The sequence below is a fragment of the Salvelinus sp. IW2-2015 genome, linkage group LG20 (genome assembly GCF_002910315.2).
Source record: "Salvelinus sp. IW2-2015 linkage group LG20, ASM291031v2, whole genome shotgun sequence".
In the NCBI taxonomy this organism is placed as follows: Eukaryota; Metazoa; Chordata; class Actinopteri; order Salmoniformes; family Salmonidae; genus Salvelinus; species Salvelinus sp. IW2-2015.
In genome coordinates, this window is record NC_036860.1 from 68912418 (window position 1) to 68939220 (window position 26803).

The 26803-nt window shown below is 44.1% G+C and overlaps 1 protein-coding gene across 1 annotated transcript; it reads right to left on the reverse strand.

Annotated features, from left to right (window-relative positions):
* Nucleotides 1-6009: 6009 nt before the first annotated feature.
* LOC111980074 (neuronal pentraxin-2-like) lies at nucleotides 6010-14703 on the reverse strand. Its single transcript, XM_024010746.3, has 5 exons — nucleotides 13722-14703; nucleotides 9688-9994; nucleotides 9015-9256; nucleotides 8120-8299; nucleotides 6010-7809 (listed from the first exon to the last, which is right to left on the reverse strand). The coding sequence occupies exons 1-5, from the start codon at nucleotides 14376-14378 to the stop codon at nucleotides 7567-7569; spliced, it is 1629 nt and encodes a 542-aa protein (XP_023866514.2). The 5' UTR covers nucleotides 14379-14703; the 3' UTR covers nucleotides 6010-7566.
* Between the last annotated feature and the right edge of the window lie 12100 nt (nucleotides 14704-26803).

Here is a 26803-nt window from a genome sequence, read left to right on the forward strand (position 1 = left end):
TAACTGTAAATCTGAACGTGTATATGTCCTAGTTATCAGGTTTGCATCTAAATGTTGTAAAAAATAAATTATTAAGTATAACAACACTTTTTAAGTATAAAATACTTTTGTGAAGATAGAAATGTTATTTTAGCCTTCTGAATGAGATATTGACTTTCATATAAACTTGAGCCCAGTCAGTAACCACACCCACGTGAGCACATACATTGTGTCAACAGGATGGAACGCCCTGCAAGGCCAGAGTGCTTAAAAGGACTCACTGACAATTTAAATACAGACCAGAGAACGTGAGGACGTGGTCCACACGTTGAAATGTTTAAAACTACAAGACCAGAAAATGGTAAGACCCTCTGAAACTCTCGACGAGTGAAGAAGGTGAAGACTAGACCAAACATTCACAGTCTGCAGCTGGTATGTGAAGTAGTCTAGGACAATTGACCAAAGACGGGATGGAGGAATAGATCCCTCTCACCACCGTGTGGTACAGCTGAAGGATCCATTCTAAGACCACTCCAGAACAAAGAAGCATACAACTAAGGACATTGTGACCTATGGTGGACAACCAGAGACTTACATCAAACTACAGAGAGACAACAGAGAAAGACATCAACGTGTAAATATATGTTGCATTTCTAATCCGAATGAGCGGTTGTTAGGGTTCTAAATATTCTGACTACGGCGAGCGTAGTTTCCAAATGTATGTACGAGAAGTTGACTCTGTTTCTCCCTCTCCTTACATACTCCCCCTTTCCATTGTTTATCAAGCCGTCATATCAGGTTAGTCCACCAGGGACTATTTAATCACTGTATATAGATTTTTCTATTGTGTTATTGATTGTGTTGTTTTTTGTCGCACTGCTTCGCTTTATCTTGGCCAGGTCGCAGTTGTAAATGAGAACTTGTTCTCAACTGGCCTACCTATAAAGATGAAATAAAAAATAGGGACTGTTGTCATTGCATTATGTTAAGTGATCAATAACCTATACCGTGTGTGTGTGTTTATGTATTTCTGTGTGATTATTTAGTTAGTTAGTAAATAAATAATTAAGCCAATTTGTGTATCGCTGATTCATCACTTAGGTTAGTGTTCGTGCAGATTTACGAAGTCAACAACATTCAGAATGAGACTGTCCTGACATTAGTTATCTATGTTTTCTTTATTATTTTGGTTAGGTCAGGGTGTGACGAGGGTGGATATGCTTGTTTTGTATTGTCTAGGGTTTTTTGAATGTTATAGGGGTGTTGGTAAGTCTCGGCATATGTATGTCTATGGTGGCCTGAATTGGTTCCCAATCAGAGGCAGCTGTTTATCGTTGTCTCTGATTGGGGATCATATTTAGGTTGACATTTTCTCTTTTGGTTTGGTGGGTTCTTATTCTATGTTTAGTTGCCTGTCTGCACTAGCCATATTAGCTTCACGGTTCGGTTTGTTATTTTGTTCGTTTTGTTCAGTGTTCATTCATTAAATAAAGAAGAATGTACGCTTATCACGCTGCGCCTTGGTCTCCTCCCGATAGAGACTGATGAGGTAATAATTCATAATTTACTGTTATTGATGTAAGAGCTATTTAGATAATCTGTAGAGTTTATGTCGGGAGATAGTAACTCAGAAAACAACTTTTCCCGTGGTGCCCCTAATTCCTAATGAGTTAATTGTTACATGATTAATTTAATAGAGTAATAATTATAAGTAGTAGGTAATTATTCGATAAATAGCAGTCATCACATTGGATTTTCTAGAGAAACAGTGTGAAGACCAACAACTGAGTTTAGCGACCTATATCTAAAGAAGGGACAGAAAATGACACGATAATTTCAAACTGAGTTGTATCAACGGAAAGACTGTCTCTGTGGCTGCTCTGCTAGCAGCCGACTATACTGCTTCCCCTGCCTGCTGTTCTCCACCAGCGACAGTGTGTGGACAAGAGTCGGTTACTGCAACTTGAACAATTTGTCTATAGCGTTCAACAAGCGTGAGAAACCTGTGTCTCACATCAAAAGCCAGATAGCTCTTCAGACATTTGGCAGCTCACGGATAGATCTGGCATTCAATGAACAATGGAGATTGAATATCAGCATGCACAATGCAAAGGTAAAAGAGAACCGTGAGATTTTGAAAGCCCTAGCTAATTAAAGCTACGGCATGCTACCTAGGTAAACAGAAGTTGGCATTTTGCGGCAACGATGAGAGTGCCAGCACATCAAACAGGCCTAGGGGCAACTATGTGGAACTATTACATGCCTTTGCTGAAAAAAATGAACAGTTAGCAACCCATCTAGAGACCGCCACCGTGTTTCCTTTTTGCTCATGGCCTATGATGGAATTTTCAAGGAAACTGATGCGCTCTTCCGTGTTCTGCAGAACAAAGTGATGGATATGAGTGTCTGCCATCCCCAGATCAGCGACACAATGAAAGCACTGGAACGGCAGCAACAAGACTATGATCGCTTCTATGAGTGATTTGAGTAGAAATGTAATGATCTGGGCCTGGCAGGAAGCAAAACTCGTAGTAAACAGCCGATCATAGTAAGGAGGGGGCAAATCTATAACAACACACTGGACAATATCAATGTTCAGATGAGAGCCAAGTTTGACCACTTTTGTGAACTTAATTTCCTTGGCTTAGTGGACTGCAAAAAAGGTGAAACAATGTCTCAAAAGTTCGACACCAGCAAACAAGGCCTGTCAAAATATGCCAAGTACTTCGATTTTGTTAGATTTAAGACTGATCTTGTCGGATTGTAGAGTTCACAAATGGTACATGACAAATCACCTGGACAGCTCCTCAGCTTTTTGTTCCAGCATGACCTGACACAGACTGTCCCGAGGCAACAAATTTACTGCAGCTGGTCCTCACTATACCAGCCATAATAGTATCTATTGAGAAGTAATTTTCTGCGCTGAAACAGATAAAGACATACAGTCGAAAACCGGACCGATCAAGGATGACTCTCATCCCTTGCCATCATCTCCATCACATTCAGACCAAGAGACTTTTAAAACTGAGGGCAAACAGGGATGAGTTTTACAGTTCAGTTACTGATGTCTTTACCCAGAAGGATAGACAAATGGACTTTGTTAACAGGTAAACGTAAATGCAAGAGTTTATTTACAGTAGCGCCATCTACTATTATGACATTACATGTCTATTGTGTAAGTATATATGTCAATTAGTAGTGCTGACTACTAGGCACAGACGGCGCTGGAGGAGATGGCTGCTGTTTTACGGCAATTGTGCTACAGTGTGTGTGTTTTTTCGTGTTATTTGTAACTTATTTTGTACATAATGTTTCTGCAATCGTCTCTTATGACCGAAAATAGCTTCTAGATATCAGGACAGTGATTATTCACCACGTACTGGAAGATTTTTTCTTTAACGAGTCGGAGACGAAGGATTTACTCCAGACACCCGACAAGGCTCTCATCCCTGTCATTTGCAGGAGAAAGAGATGGAGATATTGGGGACGTAGGTCTGTCTGCTTTATAAGGATCGGATGGCGAGTGGGTAATCTGCCTTTACCATCGGTTTTATTAGCCAACGTACAATCACCGGATAACAAAAATAGATGAACTACGAGCATGTATATCCTACCAACGGGACATTAAAAACTGAAATATGTTATGTTTCACCGAGTCGTGGCTGAATGACGACATAAATAACATACAGGTTGTCACGCCTTGACCTTAGAGAGCCTTTTTATGTCTCTATTTGGTTTGGTCAGGGTGTGATTTGGGGTGGGCATTCTATGTTTTGTTTTCTATGATTTTGTGTTTCTATGTTTTGGCCGGGTATGGTTTTCAATCAGGGACAGCTGTCTATCGTTYTCTCTYATTSGYAACCATACRTAGGTAGCCCTTTTTCCCTRCTTTRGTTGTGGGTAGTTGACTTTTGTTAGTGGCACTTATGCCCTGTAAGCTTCACGGTTGTTCTTTCGTTTCTTGTTTTGTTGGCGTCATTTTTCTATAATAAAAGGAATATATACGCTCACCACGCTGCACTTTGGTCTTTTTCCAGCATCGACCGTGACACAGGTGGCGGGTTTTGCACTTTTTCGGGCAGGATAGAACAGCCGTTGTAATGAGGTGCGTACTGGCAATCCACGGCAATTGAACTACCAGGACGTGTACTCCGAGCATGCGCTGACCAACTGACAAGTGTCTTCACTGACATTTTCAACCTGTCCCTGACTGAGTCTGTAAAACCTACATGTTTCAAGCAGACCACCATAGTCCCTGTGCCCAAGAACACCAAGGTAACCTGCCTAAATTACTACCGACCGTAGCACTCACGTCTGTAGCCATGAAGTGCTTTGAAAGGCTGGTCATGGCTCACATCAACACCATTATCCCAGAAACCCTAGAACCTTTCCAATTTGCATACCACCCCAACAGATCCACAGATGATTCAATCTCTATTGCACTCCACACTGCCCTTTCCCACCTGGACAAAAGGAACACCTATGTGAGAATGCTATTCATTGACTACAGCTCAGCTTTCAACACCATAGTGCCCTCAAAGCTCATCACTAAGCTAAGGACCCTGGGACTAAACATCTCCCTCTGCAACTGGATCCTGGACTTCCTGACGAGCCGCCCCCAGGTGGTAAGGGTAGGTAACAACACATACGCCACGCTGATCCTCAACACGGGGGCTCCTCAGGGGTGCGTGCTTAGTCCCCTCCTGTACTCCCTGTTCACTCATGACTGCACGGCCAGGCACGACTCCAACAATATAATTAAGTATGCTGAAGACACAACAGTGGTAGGCCTGATCACCAACAACAACGAGACAGCATATAGGAAGGAGGTCAGAGACCTGGCCGTGTGGTGCCAGGTCAACAACCTCTCCCTCAACGTGATCGAGATTAAGGAGATGATTGTGGACTACAGGAAAAGGAGGACTGAGCATACCCTCATTCTCATCGAAGGGGCTGTAGTAGAGCAGGTTGAGAGCTTCAAGTTCCTTGGTGTCCACATCACCAACAAACTATCATGGTCCAAACACACCAAGACAGCCGTGAAGAGGGCACGACAAAGCCTATTCCCCCTCAGGAGACTGGAAAGATTTGGCATGGGTCTTCAGATTCTCAAATTCTACAGCTGCACCATCGAGAGCATCCTGACTGATTGCATCACTGCCTGGTATGGCACCTGCTCGGCCTCCGACCGCAAGGCACTACAGAGGGCAGTGCATACGCCCCAATACATCACTGGGGCCAAGCTTCCTGCCATCCAGGACCTCTTTAACAGGCGGTGTCAGAGGAAGGCCCTAAAAATTGTCAAAGACTCCAGCAGCCCTAGTCATAGACTGTTATCTATGCTACCACACGGCAAGTGGTACCGGAGCGCCAAATCTAGGTCCAAAAGACTTCTTAACAGCTTCTACCCCCAATTGACTCTGTACCGGTACCCCCTGTACATAGCCTCGCTATTGTTATTTTACTGCTGTTCTAATTATTTGTTACTTTTATTTATCTATTTTTACTTAACACTTATTTTTTCTTAAAACTGCATTGTTGATTAAGGGCTTGTAAGTAAGCATATCACTGTAAGGTCTACACCTGTTGTATTCGGGCACATGTGACAAATCAAATTTGATGTTGTGTGTGTAGCGCTGTTTACAAGTAGACCTACTCACTTGCATTTGGGTCGCTGTCTGTGGTGCTGAAAGTCGCCTGTTCATGCAGGGCAGTTGAGTGGGGCACAAGCAATTACGGCCTGTGAATGCGAGTCTAATGGTTGCGCCGCCTACCTGCTGCTGTTTGATGGTTATCTTTGTGATCGTGTCATACCGATAAACACCGTAGCAAAAATCAGCTTTATGAGCCTCAATAGAATGTGCCTAACCGGCCTCAGACCTCACGTCACTGGATGGCAAGGTGTAGAAGATTAAGAGGGCTTTCATACATTGAATTATATATGAATGTGCATTGCTATGTAAAATGAATACATGTATTCAGTAAAATGACATGCATTTAAACCCATTGTTATTCATATCACTGTTTTCATTGAATATATAAGCATTTATATAACACAGTTTATACATGACAGTACAACTTGGTACCAATACCTATTCTAGTGTTCTAGAAAGTATCAAACTTTGTGCTATACCATATTGTGCAAAAAAGTTATTCAATGAGCTTGGGTAATAGCACTGCCCAAGTCTAAGACATCTTCAATTCAATTCAAGCCACACGGTGACATTACTGGATACAGTTATTGAATTTGAATCAGTGTCAAAGAGATTAGTTCATGTCTCTATTTCTGTAGTTCTTATTAGTCACAGGGAATGATTAGACATGCTGTATTACTAAGATAGACTATTTATAAAAATGTTAACGAGAAGGAATATGAAAAGGGATACAGTAAGAATGCTGTTTTGAAACAAGTTGATACAAAAAGTTGTTTAAAAAATCAATGCTATACAGACACGATTGTGTGTTCTTAATGTCTGCATATAAAATGTTATATAAAATCATAATGTACACTTGAGTTATCCCCTTCAGTTAGACACAAGTCAGATGATAGAGAACGCTATCGATACCCAATTGTTTGCAAAATAGGCTCCTCGGACCTAGTGCCTGGCCATAGACCAAGTCCAAAGCAGCAGTTCAAATGCAAAAGTATGCATGCCTAGCCTACCCACTCTGTGCCCTGTAGCTCTGAATAAACTTAATCAACAATAGATGTAAAACATAGATAAATAAAACATGCAAAACAAAACAAAATTACCCCTTGAGGGATAAATAAAGTCTTTATGAGTAGTTACAGAACCAGTGTTACTCCCACTTCTAACCACGTGCCTCATTCCCCTATTCCCTTACTCCCTTTCACCCAAGCTCCACCCATAAATTCACTTCACAAATTCACAATGTGCAATATACCGAACATTGCAGATAGAAATGTGATGAATATAGCTGACATGATTCCTTAATCGGAACGTCAGTGAGGCATTCCTGCTGTTCTACATAACTAGTTGTTCAGATAGAAATATGTTACCTCCACAATGTTCCGCCCTACTGAACACAGCTCAGGACTCTCAGTCTCAAAGTAGAAATGCTGATGAAAAATCAGCTTTGCCTATTAGATCATAATAAATCATGTATAATATGACATGTACAGTATGGCTGGGAATTGCCAGGGATCTCACGAATATTATCATGATACTTAGGTGACAATACTGATTCTCACATTTCTATATGTATTGCGATTGCAATTTATTGCAATTTGATGTTCCAAAGATATTGCTCTCTATATGTCTGCTCAGGAGAGACGAGAGAGCATGAGAAAATGAGTTTTGATCAGTCATGGAAATAAAAGCATTGAAAACATGATGGCTCACTATTTAAAAAGAAGATGGAGAGCAACAAAATACCAGCGTTTTGGCGCAGGCATAGCTGACTAGTGCTAGCTAACACTACCTAGCAACAACAACAAAAAGTATCACTATAATATTGTCCAAAAGAATATTGCCATATGTAACTGTATTGATTTTCCCCCAATCACTTGTCCTACTCTGAGACGCTTTGTAAATAAGGTCCCTGGATCCTATATCACCCTTCCCCTCACAGTGGGGTGTTGGTGCGTTTGGCAGCGCAGGGCTCCATGGGCACCTTGGTGGCTCCTCCGAACACCTCTACTTCCCGGTTGGTCCAGGGGGCCACATTACCCTTTGGCTGGGGGCTGTGCTGGCTGCAGTGGGCCAGGCTGGACACCTCGCTGGGGGTCAGGACCTGCTCCCATACGTTCCACTGGGATAGCTCCCCCACCATGGCCTGGGACGAGTCAAAACGCCCGCCCAGAGTGTCCTACAGGCAGAAGGAGGTGGAGGAGTGAAAGGGGTGAAAAGAGGAAGGGATGTGTCAGAGTTTGGTCTAGTGGTAACTCCGGACTTGGCATTGCCCTGAGAGACTGGGGTTTGATGCTCAAGTCCCCCACTTCAACTGTGCATGTTCCTCTCACCTGCCCCCTCTCATTTCATCCCTGTCCCTATATCTCAATGAACAATAAAATATGTTCTCCTTTAAAAACAACAACCCCCTATAGGTCTATGCCGTTGCGGTCTCTTCAACCAGCCACCCCTGACCTCACCAAAATACCAACCCCTCCAGGTCTTACCTGTTCCTGCCCCAGGATGAGGACTCCCCCAGGCCTGATGTGGTGCCAGGCTGCCAGGCCCTGCCCCTCTCCTCTCAGCTTTCCCCCCTGGTAGGCCTGCCACACCCCACCTCTCTGGCTCCAGCTTACACAGATGTGGTGCCAGCTGCCCCGAGACAGGTTCAGAGGTAACTGCGCCACCTAGGGGTGGGAGGACAACAGTTTGGGTTAGTGTGAGTGTTAGTGCTATAGTGCAGGTAATGCAGTGATACTGCAGACTACATTAGACTGCACATTGAGTATTTAAGATGGCAACAGCAACAAATCAATGGATAATCAATCATACGACAAAGTGGTTCTCAGTACTGACCCTAACCATGTGTTGTACAGAATATTCTAGACTAAAACTCAATATTATATTAAATAAAATATTGTGCTTTTTAAGTGTTGATATATTGCTGCTTAATAACACACTTTATGGAGACATTAAACAAATTTCCCCCTGGAATATATTAATCCAGCACTTTTATTACAGTAACATTTGGGGACTGCAGCATTACTTTTTCAAAGGCACAGACTGCACTTCCTCAAGGGCACAGCCAGCTAGGTAGCTCTCTATGCCTTCCAGGCAATGTATTATCATAATGGCATCATGCTGATCTACACTACACTCCCAGCTCTAGCCTAAACGGTGCTTTGTCTTTGTCCCAAATGGCATCCTATTCCCTATGTAGCACACTACATTTGACCAGGGCTCTGGTCAAAAGTAGTGCAGTACATAGGGAATAGGGGTGCCATTTTGGTCGCAGACATCATTCTACAGTAAACTCTCAGGTACTGTTATAGCTCCATCTTAAATTGTGCTGTGTCTAACTCAGTGTGCCATAAAATACTTCTGCTCTGTTTCCTCCATTACCTTGTTGTTAATGAGCAGCTCCACAGGGGTATGCATGCCCTGCAGCAGAACTAGCTCGTTTGGCTGTTCCGCTACAGCATAGGAGAAAGGGGTGCCGATACCCCCCTCTGTGGGTCTCAGCCAGAGGCACACGGTGAAGGCACGCAGCTCAGGGATGGGGTGGTGCACCACTGCGTACATATAGTTGGTACGCGCTGGGAAGGACAGCTTGTAGCCCTCTGGATAGGTGTACTCTGAGAGTCCTGGGGTAAGGAGGTATGGGTGGAGAAATAGAGAGGGAGGGAAAGAGTGTTTGAGTAATGAGGTAATTTGGTAGGGGGGGGATGTTGACTAGACTTGCCTTATTAGGACTTTGTAGTGTATTTGGGGGTTTATACAATGGCTACATCACACATTTGACTTATTTCCTGCCCCCAGGATATCTCATCTCTCTTCTATGATATATCCACTTGGATTTTCTTTCTTGTTATGTACTTATTTCTTATTCTGTATCATAATGTGTTGATGTCGTTTTCATAGATTGATAATAAGTTACCTTTCTGGTACATCAGTTATGGTTTCATGTCCCCGACTCTTAACCTCTCCCACCATATAAATTAATATCATTCAGGTATGACTATCACTCATGACCATTGATCTTCTCTTACACCCAACCCTCTGCCCCTCCTCTCACCCTCCTCCAGGCCAGCGATGCGGTGGTGTAGGGAGTTCATCCCCTGGTCGATCTCCTGCCTGTGTCTTTGGGATTCCTTTCGCAGGGCCTTCCTCTCCTTCTCCAGGAGTTCCAGCTTCCTCTCAAGCTCTCCTTCCAGATCCTCCAACCGTGGCCACTGCTTTGGTCCATCCCCTGCCTGTCCCCCTGGCCCTGCCTCACCCCAACCATCAGGGGCCTCAGAGAGCCCACCACCACCACCTCTTGAAGTCATCGCAGTTGCTGCATCTGTGTGGTTGTGAGGGAACGCCAGCGGTCCAATATCTGACTTCATGGGAGGGGGTGTGGGAGGGAGGGAAGAGCAGACAATGAAATAAAAAGACAAATGAAGCCAGCAGTGTTGTAGTACAGTCCGGTCTCGAGACCACATTTTGAGTGTCTCTGTCTTGTCTCGGTGAGGACAGTGAGGACTCGTAATTTCTTCCCGAGACCAGCGGAGTAAAAAACTCGGAATTATAAGCTTCCATTCAATAAGCACATAAAACCGCTTAGCCATATACACTCCTGTCTTGAAACATTAATACCTGAACAGTCTTTATATCTATTATAGACATGTTTGGGCAGTGGCGAACCTATTGGACCTAGGCCTTCAGTGTGTGACAGGTTTATGATTCTGAAAGGACAGCAACGGAAATACCAGCGCAGTCATGTACGACAGTGCACATTTTGTAAAACACAAAGGGCCAGTGGTGAGGTGGAAACCATATATCAAGGCACATGGCGAGACCCAAATGCAGACACAGGGGGAAGATGGTTGGAGTCTTACAATGTTTATTATTCCAAAGGGGTAGGCAAGAGAATGGTTGTGGACAGGCAAAAAGGTCAAAACCAGGTCAGAGTCCAGGAGGTACAGAGTGGCAGACAGGCTTGTGGTCAAGGCAGGCAGAATGGTCAGGCAGGCAGGTACAAAGTCCAGAAACAGGCAAGGGTCAAAACCAGGATGACTAGAAAAAGGAGAATGCAAAAAGCAGGGGAACAGGAAAACCGCTGGTTGACTTGGAAACCTACAAGACAAACTGGCACAGAGAGACAGGAAACACAGGGATAAATACACTGGGGGAAATAAGCGACACCTGAAGGGGGTGGAGACAATCACAAGGACAGGTGGAACAGATCAGGGTGTGACACTATATGCAGGTATACACCGTTTACCCACTTTTCTTTCAGTGGGTATTGCATGTACATTTTTATTAATTTCAACTCTATATCTGACATGGTACAGGTGTCTTTTTTTAATCCCATAACCATGTGTGTGGTTTTTTGTTTCAAAGTAGATTTGTTTAAGTACCAAGAATCACTCTGTGTGACCCTGACTTAGCCCACTGCAGTAAAAGGTTCACTTCTTGTTGAAAGTTATTCTTGAAAAGGGAGAAGCTAACAAATTTGCAACATCCTCTTCGATAACACCTGCTGCAGCTGCTGCAGATTAGTCTACAACAAAGGATAGCTAGCTAGACCATGTGAAAACTACTGCTTGCTATTGCGCAGTGACCCGTTGGCCTTTGAGAAGAGAATGCTTTTTTGTTAAAATGATCCCACCGATTACAAGTCAAAATGTGATTGATTGATTCCACTGTCACTCCAAAATGTTTCCCTAATACAGTTGAATGGCAGATGCCTTCTATCTAGCTTCTGATGGCCTAGCCAATGGCTGACTTAGCTAGCCCCAGAGATGACCAAAGAAAAATCCTGATTGGATATGTGTCAACCCTTTCCTTTCCAACAAAAACTGAAGAGATGAAATCAGAACATAATTGAAAAGAATAATATAATAAGAATTATTGTTGTTATTAGTATTTTATAAATTCTTTGTCCATCTCTGAAGGCGTAGAAGGCCCTCATTGTTCCCCACTGTGTTTGGGTTAGTAATAATTTGTAGAGTGGCTCTATTTGCCCTCCGCATGCATTTTTTTCACCATTCTAAATGTCTAAGAAATTTGATTTGACTAAATTACAATCATGGTCTTGAATTGGACTCAATTTTTTCTGGTCTCGGTCTTGACTTGGTCTCAGACCCCTTGTCCCCCTCCCGGTCTCAGTCTTGACTCGGTCTCACCCCCCCCTCCGATCTTGGTTTTGACTCTGACTCGATATGCTCCGGTCTTGGTCTTGAATCGGTCTCGCTTTAGGTGGTCTCGAACGCAACACTGGAAGCCAGTTCGATTTTTAGAGCTCCACTCACACTTTTTAATGTGCTGTGATTAATGTGGGCCTTTGTGTTAGATATGCACTCTAATCTCTGGATTTGTTATTATTTTTATTATGGACAATCAATTATGTGCAGAGAAATGCAGAAATAGTGCCAGGAAAACAAGTAATTCAAGGTCCTCTCAGTCATTAGTCAGCCAAGGAAAAACACTACAACTTCAGCAAAGCAAAGTGCAGTCAAATAGACACACAGACAACGCAACATATTATTTACAGTGAGGCACATGCTGTAAGTTACATACAGAGCAGTGGTTCTCAACATGAGGTACTAGTACCCTTGGGGGTACCTCACCTTTCCACATGGGGTACATTTGTTAAGACTATAGGCCTAATGATCAGTTGCACCATGACTGGGGGTTCAGTGACCAAAGACGGTAGGACCACAGATACAGAGGTACACCACTGATATAGTATAATAGTAGTGTGCTAGGCAGAGGCTGAAAAAAGAATATGATGGTCTCTGCTCTCAACAAATATAGGTAACTGGACGGATGAATAATTGATTATATTTTCTCCAGAAGAAATGGGGTTGTACATCACATGTTGCTTGGCAGGCAGCTATAAAGCCGCTTTGTGTTACTCTACTCTCCCCTCCCTCCTCCATCCCCCCTCTTCTCCTCCCCTGGGTTGGTTATGTTTGGAAGCAGAGATGCCTGGAATACCAAATGCTCATGTATCTGTAGACTAGGCCTCATCAATGATCCTACAACATTCTAGTTTTGGGGTTTCCATTCATCAAATTGGCTACATTTAACTTGAGTTGTGAAGCAGTGTTGAGAAGACATTGTAACGATGCAATAGCAACAAGTGATACCAAAATATGTAAATAGATTTTGGTGAAGTAACTGATTGGTTCCTCAATATTGAGTTGAACTCTAATAAGCTATAGCCAAGTCGAATATAATGCATCTAATCAATTTTAATATAATTCAGCTAATCAATTTTCAGCGACAATAAGTCAAAGATGTTGATATACAGGTAACTGTCAAAATAAAGGAAACACTTGAGTAAACGAGGGATATAAAGTACATTGAATGCAGATGCTTCCACAGGTGTGGTTCCTGAGCTAATTAAGCAATTAACATCCCATGCTTAGGGTCATGTATAAAAATTCCCAGTTGCCCATTATTATCCCAGATAGCAATTACCTTTATTTTAACCATGGCTACAAAAATAGATCTCAGTGACTTTGAAAGATGGGGTCTCAAAGGAGCATAGGAAGTTTAAAGGGTGTGTGTGTGCGTGCGTGTCACCAGATCTCAACCCATTGGAACACTTATGGGAGATTCTGAAGCAAAGCCTGTGACAGTGTTTTCCATCAACAAAACACCAAATGATAGAATTTCTTGTGGAAGAATGGTGTCGCATCCGTCCAATAGAGTTCCAGGCACTTGTAGAATCTATGCCAAGCCTTGCTGTTCTGGCGGCTTGTGGTGGCTTTATGTGGTTTCCTTTATTTTGGCAGTTACCTGTAGGTGGTCATCTCACCTAATCTAATACTGTCCATGATTTCTATCAACTGGAAATGGTCTCAATTAAACAGTAAAACCACGCAGCCACACCCACACCGACATACTGCCGTCAGAGACGTGAGAAGAAATTCAGATTGAGTGAGTGCTATCGAGGTCTGCCAAGCAGGTCAACTGACACACAAAAGAGGGGCAGAATTAGCCTATTCACTGCTCTATTTAACGATACAATAACAGTTCGTTTAAAATAAAGATATGTGATAGTGGATTTCAACACCAACAGACATGACACACACACGTTTCTCCCATTCCCCTTACCTCCAGTTTCTCTATGCGGTCTTTCATCTGAACGATAGCTTGTTCCAGCTCGTCCACAGCCTGAGCGGTGAGCAGCTGTGCCACAGTCGACGACGGAGCACTGTCCCGGACCACGAGCCGGCCCTCATCTACCCTCTTACCTCCCCAGAGCCCCGCGCCTCTACGCCCCTCTATTCCACTCTCACACTCCGAAAGCTTGCCTGACAGATCCCTAATGGTCCGCTGGTCGGTAATAATCTGGTCCTTCTGCTGGACCACTGTCTGTTGTAGTTCCTCTGCCGTGGTGCGGAGGTATCCCCAGTCCTCGCCAGCGTACAGCGACGGATCGTCGGCTTGTTGCTGAACGTTTTTGGGGTTGCATTCTCCGGCGGGGACTGGGGTGCAGATAAGTCGGCTAACCTGTCTAGTTCCACCAACGGCATCTGAGCCGCTGGCGAGGTGGAAGAAAGTGGGCGCTTCTCCGTCCTGCCTTTCAGAACCATGGATAGCGCCCAGGGGACCCGCTCGCGCCACGGAGCCCCCGGGGAAAGTCTGCTGCACTCCAGCGTATGGAGACTGCGACTGGTTGTCTGCCACGGGCTGCTGGGTAGATTCGGCAGCGGAGCCGGTATGGACCGCGGCGATGATGCAAATGACTGCTCCAACGAAGGCCACCATCCCGGCGGCCAAGATGATAACGATGAACTTCAGGTTGGCGGCGTAAGAAATCAATAATTATGATAAAATAACTTGTCTATCTAGTTCAACAACACTGAAATAGGGCAGCCTGAGTAAAACATTTTTGGCAGATCAAAGGATCCATGAACATATCATGAAAGACGCATTTTATGGCTTTGCTAGGCTTTTAGTCAATACATATAGGATATGTCCCACTTCATTTAATAATTAGGCTATAATGAATGCAGATACATGCTCCAACCGTTTCTATCTCATCCCTCTGTCTCTTGGCTTCAGTGTTGTAAGGCTTCTCTATCTCGTTATCACCAGGACAACCAGAGAGAGAGCGAGAGAGAGAAAGAGAGCGAGAGAGCGCGAAACAGTATGCAAGTCAATATCAGGAGGCGGGAACGGGAGATGGTGGGAATGATATGAGACGGTGTCTCGCATCACACCACATTTAGATCGAGGTGCTTTTCATATGCTGTGGTCGCTTGGTGTTATGTATTTATGTCGGTGAATGCATAACCTAAATAACAAAACAGGCCCTCTCGTGGAACTGTAGTAGCCTAGGGTATCATAAAGCTCGTACAGCGGGTTCTCATCAGGAACGATGCGCGGGCACATAGCACACATTCTAGCGCGCGCCCCCATTAGTCAAATCCAAGGTTCCCGCGAGACAGGAAGACTGATGGTGGAAGTGTTGTAAGCAGTGGCGGTTCTAGCTTGTATGGCTCCCTGGACTATTGCACTTCAAAACAAGATACACACAAAATAAATTGCACAACTAATTGCATTACTAATTGCATTAGTACTGTACAAAGTTAGAGATGCGCTATTTGATAGATTCCCCCGCTCCCCCTACCTTGGGGCTTCCAGTGTGGGGACCTGAGGTCAACCTACCCCCGCCCCCTCACCACCTCGTACTTCTGAGTGGGAGACGTTCCCAGGCAGTAGCCTGCCTAGCTCACAAACTAGAATCAGGGCGCCCACTCCGACAAGGTTAATTGACCCATGTAACGGATGTGAAATGGCTAGCTAGTTAGCGGGTACGCGCTAGTAGCGTTTCAATCAGTTACGTCACTTGCTCTGAAACCTAGAAGTAGTGTTGCACCTTGCTCTGCAAGGGCCGCGGCCTTTGTGGAGCGATGGGTAACGATGCTTCGTGGGTGACTGTTGTTGATGTGTGCAGAGGGTCCCTGGTTCGCGCCCGTGTCGGGGCGAGGGGACGGTTTAAAGTTATACTGTTACACCCACAGTCCCACACGGTGACATGATATCATTGACCTGACGTGCAAATGAGCGATAGAAAACAGATCCCGCAAATGTCACCATTCTGAATATTTTAAAATCTTTTTTTAGAATTTATTTATTCATTATTTTGTTTATTTTTTGTGCGGCGCCCCATGCCGCCCCGGCAAGATACGATTAGCGTACCCGGATAACCACGAGATCATTCCTAGCACGACCGGATCATGTTAGCAAAGGTAATCTCATCTAAACACAGCACATACGTGCAGAGTGGTGTGTGTGTGTGCGGACTCTCTCTCGCTGGCTGCTCACACATAAATGACTGCAAAAGGAGATTGTGGTGAAAGAAGAGTAGACAGCCTAGGTATGTTTATGGAAAGCTTTTCCTCTGCGAGGCAAGGGAATAGGTTCTATGCTCTAACATATGTTTCAGAGAGAAGAAAAATGCCTAGACTCTAAGTGTGCCAACACTAGGCTCTGGGTTCGCTTAATAGAAGAATAGTAAAATAGGCTGGTGTTGGCACTCTCTCAGAGACCGAGGTTGAAGGGGAATTCATAATTAAAAGAGAGAGAAAGAGAGATAAATTCAATGGATGACAACCCAACAGTAACGGGACATCTGTTTTCCAATTAATAATTTCCATTAATAGATCTCAAATATTAAGTATTAAAGGTTACAGTTTTATCCATAAAACAACTACATAGCTGGCCTGAATCCAGTCCAGGAGAGTTCATAGGGTTCACTGGATCACCACAGGTTATACATGTAATGACAATATAGGACTACAGCTGTGGCATCACATTGCAGTACTTATTAAACCACATCACCATTTAGATTTGAATAAATCTGCATGCAATCCCTTACTGAAAAAACACCTGATTTCACATGTAAAGTCATGTGAAAATTTGTTTTTGGAACACTTCACGTGACATTTCACATGTGAATTCATGTGTTTTTGGAACACTTCACGTGACAACAAAAATGTGTTGTAATGATAACACTGTATGTGAAAAGCACTGTGTGTTTCAACTTACATTTAGTCAGTGTTGTAAAGTACTTAAGTAAAAAATACTTTAAAGTACTACTTAAGTCGTTTTTTGGGGTATCTGTACTTTACTATTCATATTTTTGACGACTTTTACTTCACTACATTCCTAAAGGAAATAATCTACTTTTTATTCCGTACATTTTCCCTGACACCCAAAATTACTCGTTACATTTTGAATGTTTAGCAGGACAGGACAATGTTATAATTCACACACTTTTCAAGAGAACATCCCTGGTCATCCCTACTGCCTCTGATCTGGCGGACTCACTAAACACATGCTTAGTTTGTAAATTATGTCTGAGAGTTGGAGCGTGCCCCTGGCTATCCGTAAATAAATAAAAAACTAGAATATGTGGCCGTATGGTTTGCTTAATATAAAGAATTTGAAATGATTTATAGTTGTACTTTTACTTTTGATACTTAAGTATATTTTAGCAATCACGTTTACTTGTGATACTTAAGTATATTTACAACCAAATACTTTTAGACTTTTACTCAAGTAGTGTTTTACTGGGTGACTTCCACTTTTACTTGAGTAATTTTCTATGAAGGTATCTTTACTTTTACTCAAATATGACAATTGGGGACTTTTTCTACCACTGCTTATAAAACACACAACTACATTGTGTATGTTTATTTGTGCAATAATTATTATTCAATATGTCCTCACCAGGGTTTTGAACTTTCCGAACTTCCTGCTATGCCACCATGTCTCTGTCAATGACTGATTTCACCTGTATTCCTATACTTTGGACTTCAAAGTAAATCTCAGCTTTGTTAAAAATACGCTCAAGAAAAATTATTATATTTATCCTAGTGATTCAGGAGTATCATTGAAATAGATGAATATGCCCTACCAACATTTGACAGTAAACCCAGAAAAACCTAAAATTGCTAAAATAGGTACATTAAATCAATGATGAGAGAATAGTCAGATTAACTGATGACTAAAATAGGAGTGCAGATGGCACTATTTTGCAAAGTGCAGAGCGGTATTATAGGTAATGTGTAGGGAACGGGGCACCTGTCTCACACCCGGGAGGCATCCCGGTTCTAAAACTAATGCAATCACTTGGTACAAACTCCTTCCACCGGGGCAACCCGTGCCAGATAATCGAATCCCCTCAATATCTCACGTGAAGTGTTCCAAAAACCCATGCTTGCACATGATTTCACATGTGAAATTTCACTTGTACATGATTTTCCTAGCGGTTAGAGCGTTGGGCTGGTAACTGAAAGGTCGCTGGTTTGAATACCCAAATGGACAAGGTGAAAAATCTGTTGATGTGTCCTTGAGCAAGGCACTCCATCCTAATTTGCTCCAGGGTTGTAATACTACTATGACTGACCTTGTAAAACAACACATTTCACTGCTCCTATCTGGTGTGAAAATATAACACTTTTTTATTTATTTTTACATTTTAAATTTCACAAATGTAAAGTATTCCAAAACCCCATTTCACCTGATTTCAACTGTATAATGGCACATGTGAAAGGTTTCAAAAACACATTTTCACGTGAAGTCTTCCAAAAACATATGATTTCAGTTTAATGGTATCACATGTTGAAGTGTTGCATCCCCAAGTTGTCACATTTCTTTAACATGAGATCATGTGCTCACATGTTGTCTTGTGTAGTTTCATGTTATCACACGAGATCACGTGTTTACATGTGTTTTTTCCATAAGGGATTACATGCATAATAGTTGTATGTATTGCTGCTGCATAGGCCTATATCTGTAGGCAGCCTTTAGGGTTCCATTCAAACTGTAAAGGGTTTTAGTGTAGGGTATGCTACAACGCTGCTGCTGAATGTGAGAGTCAATGATGTATCTCTATGGAGAGTGCAGCTGTTTAAAATTCCAGTCATGTCTCCGGTGGTTTTATGGTGCCACCTAGTGTACAAATAGCCATTAGACAGACAGACCATGATTACTGCGCCACTAGTTTCATGAGAGCTCAAGGGCCCTCTCTATCTGGCCTGGCGCTCTCACTTTCTCTTTCTCCCCCGTTTTCCGTTCTCTCTTTGTCTCAGATCTCTTTCTCAGCTCTCTCTCCCTCTCTTTCTTGTTCTCTTTCCCTTCTGTTGTTTCTTTCACTCTCTCCATCTCTCTTTCTCTCATCAATCAAATGTATTAATATAGCTCTTCTTACATCAGCTGATATCTCAAAGTGCTGTAGAGAAACCCAGCCTAAAACCCCAAACAGCAAGCAATGCAGGTGTAGAAGCACGGTGGCTAGGAAAAACTCCCTAGAAAGGCCAAAACCTAGGAAGAAACCTAGAGAGGAACCAGGCTATGAGGGGTGGCCAGTCCTCTTCTGGCTGTGCCGGGTGGAGATTATAACAGAACATGGCCAAGATGTTCAAATGTTCATAAATGACCAGCATGGTCAAATAATAATCACAGTAGTTGTCGAGGGTGCAACAGGTCAGCACCTCAGGAGTAAATGTCAGTTGGCTTTTCATAGCCGATCATTGAGAGTATCTCTACCGCTCCTGCTGTCTCTAGAGAGTTGAAAACAGCAGGTCTGGGACAGGTAGCACGTCCGGTGAACAGGTCAGGGTTCCATAGCCGCAGGCAGAACAGTTGAAACTGGAGCAGCAGCATGACCAGGTGGACTGGGGACAGCAAGGAGTCATCATGCCAGGTAGTCCTGAGGCATGGTCCTAGGGCTCAGGTCCTCCGAGAGAGAGAAAGAAAGAAAGAGAGAATTAGAGAGAGCATACTTAAATTCACACAGGAAACTGAATAAGACAGGAGAAATACTCCACTACTACATATAAACAGACTGACCCTAGACCCTCGACACATAAACTTCTGCAGCACAAATACTGGAGGCTGAGACAGGAGGGGTCAGGAGACACTGTGGCCCCATCCGATGATACCCCCGGACAGGGCCAACCAGGCAGGATATAACCCCACCCACTTTGCCAAAACACAGCCCCCACACCACTAGAGGGATATCTTCAGCCACCAACTTACCATCCTGAGACAAGGCCAAGTATAGACCACAAAGATCTCCGCCATGGCACAACCCAAGGGGGGGCGCCAACCCAGACAGGAAGACCACGTCAGTGACTCAACCCACTCAAGTGACGCACCCCTCCTAGGGACGGCATGGAAGAGCACCAGTAAGCCAGTGACTCAGCCCCTGTAATAGGGTTAGAGGCAGAGAATCCCAGTGGAGAGAGGGGAACCGGCCAGGCAGAGACAGCAAGGGCTGTTCGTTGCTCCAGTGCCTTTCCGTTCACCTTCACACTCCTGGGCCAGACTACACTCAATCATAGGACCTACTGAAGAGATGAGTCTTCAATAAAGACTTAAAGGTTGAGACCGAGTCTGCGTCTCTCACATGGGTAGGCAGACCATGCTCTTCAGAGGGATAATGGACTTTACATTTCTAGCTTAAACTAACAGATTTTGATGGGGATTTTTTTAATCATGTTACTCAGATTTTAAGACAATCGAACAATCTTAGTACCCATGAACTATTTACATGAAAATGTACATAATAGTTTACTGAGGAAAGGCCTAGTAGTAAACTACCTGTAAACAAAAGTGAGTTATAAGTAAATATCAAATTTACCACCAAATGTAGATGCATCCGATATAGTCAACTTTGTAAATACATTTCAGGGATGGCCACAACTTCTCTTGACAAGCTACAGGTTTATGTAGGCTTTTTTTGTTCAAGCCCAGTTCTACCACACCTGATTCCACTATTCGTGGTCTCGATGAACAGCTGAGGTCTTGATGAACAGATGAGTAGTAGAATCAGATGTGGTAGCACTGGGCTTGATCAGAAAAGCCTGCATAACGCTGTGGATCATCAAGAGCAATATTGATAACTCCTGTCATCATCAGAATGTCTAGTTAAATAGGCCAGACTGTCCATATAAATAGAGTGTCAAGTTGATGAGTTTATAACAAGGTTCCTGGTGTAATGGTTAGCGTCACCATCTTTGGAACTGAAGGTTCTGGGTTCTCCTCTCTTAAAAGAGCCTTTGGGTTCGTGGAGTGGCAGGCAAGTGGCAGTGAGTGGGGTGGTATGTACTACTGCGTCCGTCTTGCTAGAACGGAGTAGAGACTAGCTCTCAGACTCTCAAGGAAGAAAAAGGTCGTTGCCCTCATCGGTGAGATACACGCCATCAGTACAGTACTGCCCAGGAACACAGTGCTGTATGGCAGGGTGGCGGATTGTGGGCATGCGCCTGGAAGCTTTCTTGCACAATGTTTTTGTTGTTCATTCACTGATTGAACGTGTATTTATCTTGCTTGCTTAGAAATAAATAGTTGAAAACAGTTGATGTGTTGAAAACTGTATCATTTCAGTAAGCAAGCATGGCATTTTCTTTTAACTGCGTTCAGATTCTGTTACACTAGCAAGTTTTAACTGGGTGCATGTGTGGCAAAATCAGCTTTTTGGGAACACACTGAAAAGTAACTTGACACTGTATTGATCAGTCAGTGTACATTTTGATTACAATGACAGGAAGACAATTGCATTGAGAGAAGAGTACGCTCCGTACTGAATCAGTGCATAAGGTCTGTAACGTTAGCTAACGTTAAATGAGCAAGCTAGCTAGCAACTGTTATGTTATAAATTGAAATCTGGTGGACATGTAATATTAGCATGCAAGCCAATTTGACTTTATGGAGTAGCTAACGTTAGATGAGCAATGTCCATTGCATGATGTATTATAAATTAGCTGTTTGGCAGTTTTCCAAAGTTTGGTGTTGACTATGAACTTTACTTAGCTAGCTAGCTATGCTTTGTGGAAGATTGTGGGATATAAGTTATTGTCAGACAAGTGTTGGTGTTGACGATGAACTTTACTTAGCTAGCTAGCTATACTTTGTGGAAGATTGTGGGATATAGCTTGCTAAGTTATTATCAACATTGATTTTTATTGGCTGGCTAGCTAACTGGCTATAGCAGGCAAGTACATTAGCTAGCTTATCTGTTTGTTTACACAGATACCTTCCGACTTCAACTGTAAGGCTGAAGTTGGAAGTTTACATACACTTAGGTTGGAGTCATTAAAACTCGTTTTTCAACCACTCCACAAATTTCTTAACAAACTATAGTTTTGGCAAGTCGGTTAGGACATCTACTTTGTGCATGACACAAGTAATTTTTCCAACAATTTCTTACAGACAGATAATTTCACTTATAATTCACTGTATCACAATTCCAGCTGGTCAGAAGTTTACATACACTGAATGTGCCTTTAAACAGCTTGGAAAATTCCAGAAAATGATGTCATGGCTTTAGAAGCTTCTGATAGGCTAATTGACATCATTTGAGTCAATTTGGAGGTGTACCTGTTGATGTATTTCAAGGCCTACCTTCAAACTCAGTGCCTCTTTGCTTGACATCATGGGAAAATCAAAAGAAAACAGCCAAGACCACAGAAAAAAAATTGTAGACCTCCACAGATTTGGTTCATCCTTGGAGGCAATTTCCAAACGCCTGAAGGTACCACGTTCATCTGTACAAACAGTACACACGTATTAAACACCATAGGACCACGCAGCCATCATAACACTTAGGAAGGAGACGCGTTCTGTCTCCTAGAGATGAACGTACTTTGTTTTCTGTATGTTATTGTCGGATTAAGGAATAAAGACAGACACCAATGTTAAATTCAATAGCCTTGTTAAGCATTGTACAAGCCCTACGCGTGGAGTCTGGGAACAGTCCAACTAGTCGATTACCTATCAACTAGACTCCGTAACATCATCCTTTTCAATAGAAAGTGCAAACATAACGGCATAACATTGAGTTCTTAACAGTCAAGTCATAACAATTGAAAAGCATGACATTTTCTTTTTACTTCAGCTGTCATCTTCCTTTTTTAATATTTTTTTTACATTTTTTACATATTTTTTAAATTAACAGACAACAAGTTAAGTCTCTTGCTTACAGAGTAAGCCTGTCCGGTGGCTTGCACAGCCGACCCACCGTGAGTAAGTATTGGCTCTGACAGGGGTAGGATTAGGGCCACGAGCTGGAGAGTTTGGTGGGGTAGAAGCTTCACCTTCAGTTGGCTCATGTCTCAATTCTGCACCCCTTACCCTTTGGCCTGGACTGTGATCCAGCTCATCTAGGTGAGTGTATGGCATGTTCTGGTTTGTCTGCTCTGCTATGCGCAGATCCACCCGATTGCGACGATAGAGGGAGCCACCAACATCCACCAGGTAAGAAACGTGGTGCAACTCTCTGTAGGCATGTGCCCAGCCTCCAAAGTCCTGTGTGGTCTCCCGGCAGCGGTTTCATCCTTATAGTTTCACCCACCTCCAGCTCTGGTAGGTCTCGAGCAGTCCGGTCGTAGAAGCACTTAGCGAGCTGCTTTCTGTGACGCAGTTTGTCCGTGACGCCAACCATGACGCAGGGCTCAAGTAGCTTGTTAGCTACGGGGATAGTAGTCTTCAGACGTCTGGACAGAAGGCGTTGTGCTGGGCTGCTGTCCATGTTTTCGGTGGGTGTGTTCCTCCACTGTAAGATCGCTTTCCATGGGTCGTTGCTGTCGCGCAAGGCCCTGCTTAACAGGTTTTTTGCAATCTTGACAGCTGATTCTGCCTTGCCATTTGCTTTTGGGTGTCTTGGAGAGGAGGTCACGTGGTCAAACTCCCATTCTGAGGCGAAACGCTTGAACTGTGCAGTGAATTGTGGACCATTGTCCGTGATTACCTTGTCAGGCTGACCTTGCCTTGCAAACTGCGCCTTGCAGCGCTTTATGACCGTCTCTGCAGACAAGTCAGGGAGCAGTTCAATTTCCCAAAAGTCAGAGTAATGATCAACGAGGAGAAGATAGTCCTTTGTCTGTGGCTGAATAAGTCATGCTAATGATTTTGCCAGGCCCTTGTGGGCAGTTCGTGTGACATCATGGTTTCCTTTTGCGTTTCATGAGCGTACTCGTTGCATGTGGTACAGTTGCTGACAAAGTCTTAATTTCTGCTTGCATGTTTGGCCAGTATAATGTTTCACGAGCCTGACGGTAGCATGCGTCACCTCCAACGTGACTGGAGTGTATGCGGGTAAGCATCTCTGACGTAGTGATTTGGGAATAATGACCTTCTGACCTCTGAACAAAGACGCCATTTTGCACACTGATCTCATCTCGAAGGTCCAGTATTCTCTCACTGTGAAAGGTGTCTCCTCTTTCAGATATGGCCAACCTGCGAGAGCATGGACTTCAGTGACTGTAGGTGTTCGTCCTTGTCAGTATGTTGCCTGATCTGGGCTAGGCGGTGATCTGTGACGTTTAAGTAGTCTGCCTGATTGATCTGTTGAACATCTTGTTGTTCCTGCTGTAGCGAACAGATGGCCTGCCGCTGATAGGCAGTGCCTCTACCTGTACATTGTGCTGTTGCCCTGCTCAGTGTGTCGCTGATGTACATCTCAGGTCCTGGCTTGTAAATGACCTTCAGGCTGTAGTTTTGCAGAGTCAGGAGCATACTTTGAAGCCTCTTGGGCGCGTTGAGGAGAGGTTTACTGAATATGGCAATGAGTGGTTTGTGGTCAGTTTCAGCGGTGACCAGCTCTCGACCATATAAGTAGTGATGGAATCGCTGGCAGGAGAAGACGATGCTGAGGCACTCTTTCTCAATTTGTGCATAGTTTTGTTCGTGGGGTGAGCGCTCTCGAGGCAAACGCAACGGCTGGCCTTCCTGCATAAGGCAGCATCCAAGTCCCCTTTGGCTAGAGTCGCTCTGGATTGTGACAGGCTTCGTGACGTCGTAGTAGCGCAACACTGGCATGGATGAAGCCAGAGATTTCATCTCCTGCACTGCGGCCTCGTGCTTGGGTAGCCAGTGCCATGGTGTGTCTTTGGTCCAGCAACCGGCGCAGAGGCTCACAGACTGCTGATAGGTGTGGCATGAACTTTGCAAGATAGTTTGCAAAGCCGATGAGACGCTGTACTCCTTTTGCATCCGACGGGTTTGGCATGTCGAGGATCGCTTGGACCTTGTCTGGGTCCGGCTTCAGGCCTTTTGCCCGAGAGAATGTGGCCATGGAAGTGGACGTCTTTCACCTTGAACTGCAGCTTCTTCAGGCCAAGACGAAGCTTAACTGATCGGCAGCGCTCCATCAGTGCCAGGAGCTTCACATCGTGGTCGCGTTCTGCTCTTCGTCTGTTTCACCACAGCCTCGATCAGGATATCATCGGCGATGGGTTCAATGCCCTTGAGCCCAGCCAGTAACTCGTGCTGCTTGCGTTGGTATACCTCAGGCGCCACTGAGACACCAAACGGGAGCTTGAGCCAGCGTTTCCGACCCCAGGGGGTCCAGAAGGTAGTCATGAAGCTGCTTTCTTCGTCCAGCTTGCATTGAAGGAATGCATCTCGGGCATCCACCAAGGTGAAAATCCTGGCCTTGGGAAGCTTATAGAGGACATCCTCTAGTGTCGGCATGATGTAGTGGGATCGTTTCAGTGCTTGGTTCAGATGCTTTGGGTCGATGCAGACCCTCAGCTTCTCTGGTTTTTTCACTATGAACCATATTGCTGATCCAGTCAGTTTGGTTCAGTCACAGATGTCATGTGGCCATCGGCCTTCATACTTGTCCAGCTGGGCCTTCACAGCCCACTTTCATTGCAATGGGCACATTGCGAGGGCACACTGGACTGGAGTAATGCTCTCATCCACTTCAAAAGTGTACCTCCCAGGCACTGATTCAACGGGCATGTTGATACATCGTCATATCTGCTGAGTAGTTGTTCTTGGACAGGGGTTCCATGCTGACATGATCCACAATGTGCAGGTCATTTGGTACAGTGAACTGCATCAGTCCCAGCGTTCGCATGTAGAGCCTGAGAGGAGAGGATTTTGACTGGTTTTCACAATCTCAAACTCCAGCTTGGTGTTTGCGTCCCCGAATAACACATCGTCTCAAAGGTGCCCATAGAGCTCATTAGTTCTCCTGAGTACAGCTTTAGTCTAGTATCGCTGGGCAATAGATTGTTCAGGTGCCAGATTGATTTTGTCTTTGTAGAGTCATTACGTTGCATGTAGCACCCGAATCCAGTTGACATTGTTGTTGCTTGTTGTGTAATCGTAGTGTCACAAAACCATTTTCTTCCTCTGAATGTACAGCCCCAATGGATTCATGCGTGTAAATGTCACTTTCACTGTTCAGGCTCTGAACATTGAGTAACATCATCAACACAGTGAATCTGCCCTCACTCACCCTTCTTGCTTTTGAGACACACTTTTGCAAAGTGATTATTAGTTCCACAAGCTCTGCATGGGTTTTTCCGTAGGCAGGGCAGTGCTCTTTGCCACGTGTGTGTGTATTCCCACAGTATTTACATGCACGGGCTCTCTGTGTTCACCGTTTCGTGGTGAATACTCTGCCTCATTGTTTTGTCTGAATGTCTGCCTAGCAACAGCGTGAACAGTATCAACGTCGGAGCGTGGGGTTTCCGTTTCCATTGCTCTCAATTCTCATTCAGTGACTTCAGCCAGTGCGGCACAATTCGATGCAGTTACTAATGTTAAGCCTCTCTCTCTCAGTAGACGCCGGCGCGTATTCTCATTTGCAATTCCCAGTACTATTTTGTCACGAATCAGTTCATCTTTCAATCCCCCGTATTCACAAGTGGCGGATTTCTCTCTCAAACGGTTACAAAGTTGTGTACTGACTCACCCTCTTCCTGTTTGCAGCTTCGAAAACGAACCGTTTCGTAAATGACGTTTCTGGCGGGTTTGAAGTAATTCTCCAATGCATCCAATATACCTTTGCATCACACTGTTGTCGTGCCTGAGGGTGAGATTGTTGCCGGTAGATATGCCTGCATTCACTGCCCATTAAACTCCTCAGATTGCCGCTTGTACCTCGTTGGGTTTCTCATGTAGACCGGTCGCCAGCGGCATAGTCCTCGAATTCATCCCTGAAGTTGTCCCAATTAGTATTCCAGTCCCCTGTGAGAACCATGTGATTTGGTGCGAATGTTCGCTGCCATAGCAATGGAAGGAGATTTCTTTGCCTTCATCATGGAGGTAGGTGGTGATGCTAGCTAGCCAGCTAACAACGAGTTTATCAGTGTTGTAAGTAGGAAACGGCTTGGTGTTTGCATATGGAACGTAACTGCGCCTATACTGTACTTAGCTACAAAAAT

Excerpts from the sequence above, each read along its gene's own strand:
- LOC111980074 (XM_024010746.3), bottom strand. The coding sequence starts at position 14,378 with ATGGTGGCCTTCGTTGGAGCAGTCATTTGCATCATCGCCGCGGTCCAT. Across the intron at positions 9,257-9,687 it reads CATCGCTGGCCTGGAGGAGG|GACTCTCAGAGTACACCTAT; the intron begins GTGAGAGGAGGG and ends TCCTTACCCCAG. Across the intron at positions 7,810-8,119 it reads TCATCCTGGGGCAGGAACAG|GACACTCTGGGCGGGCGTTT; the intron begins GTAAGACCTGGA and ends TTCTGCCTGTAG.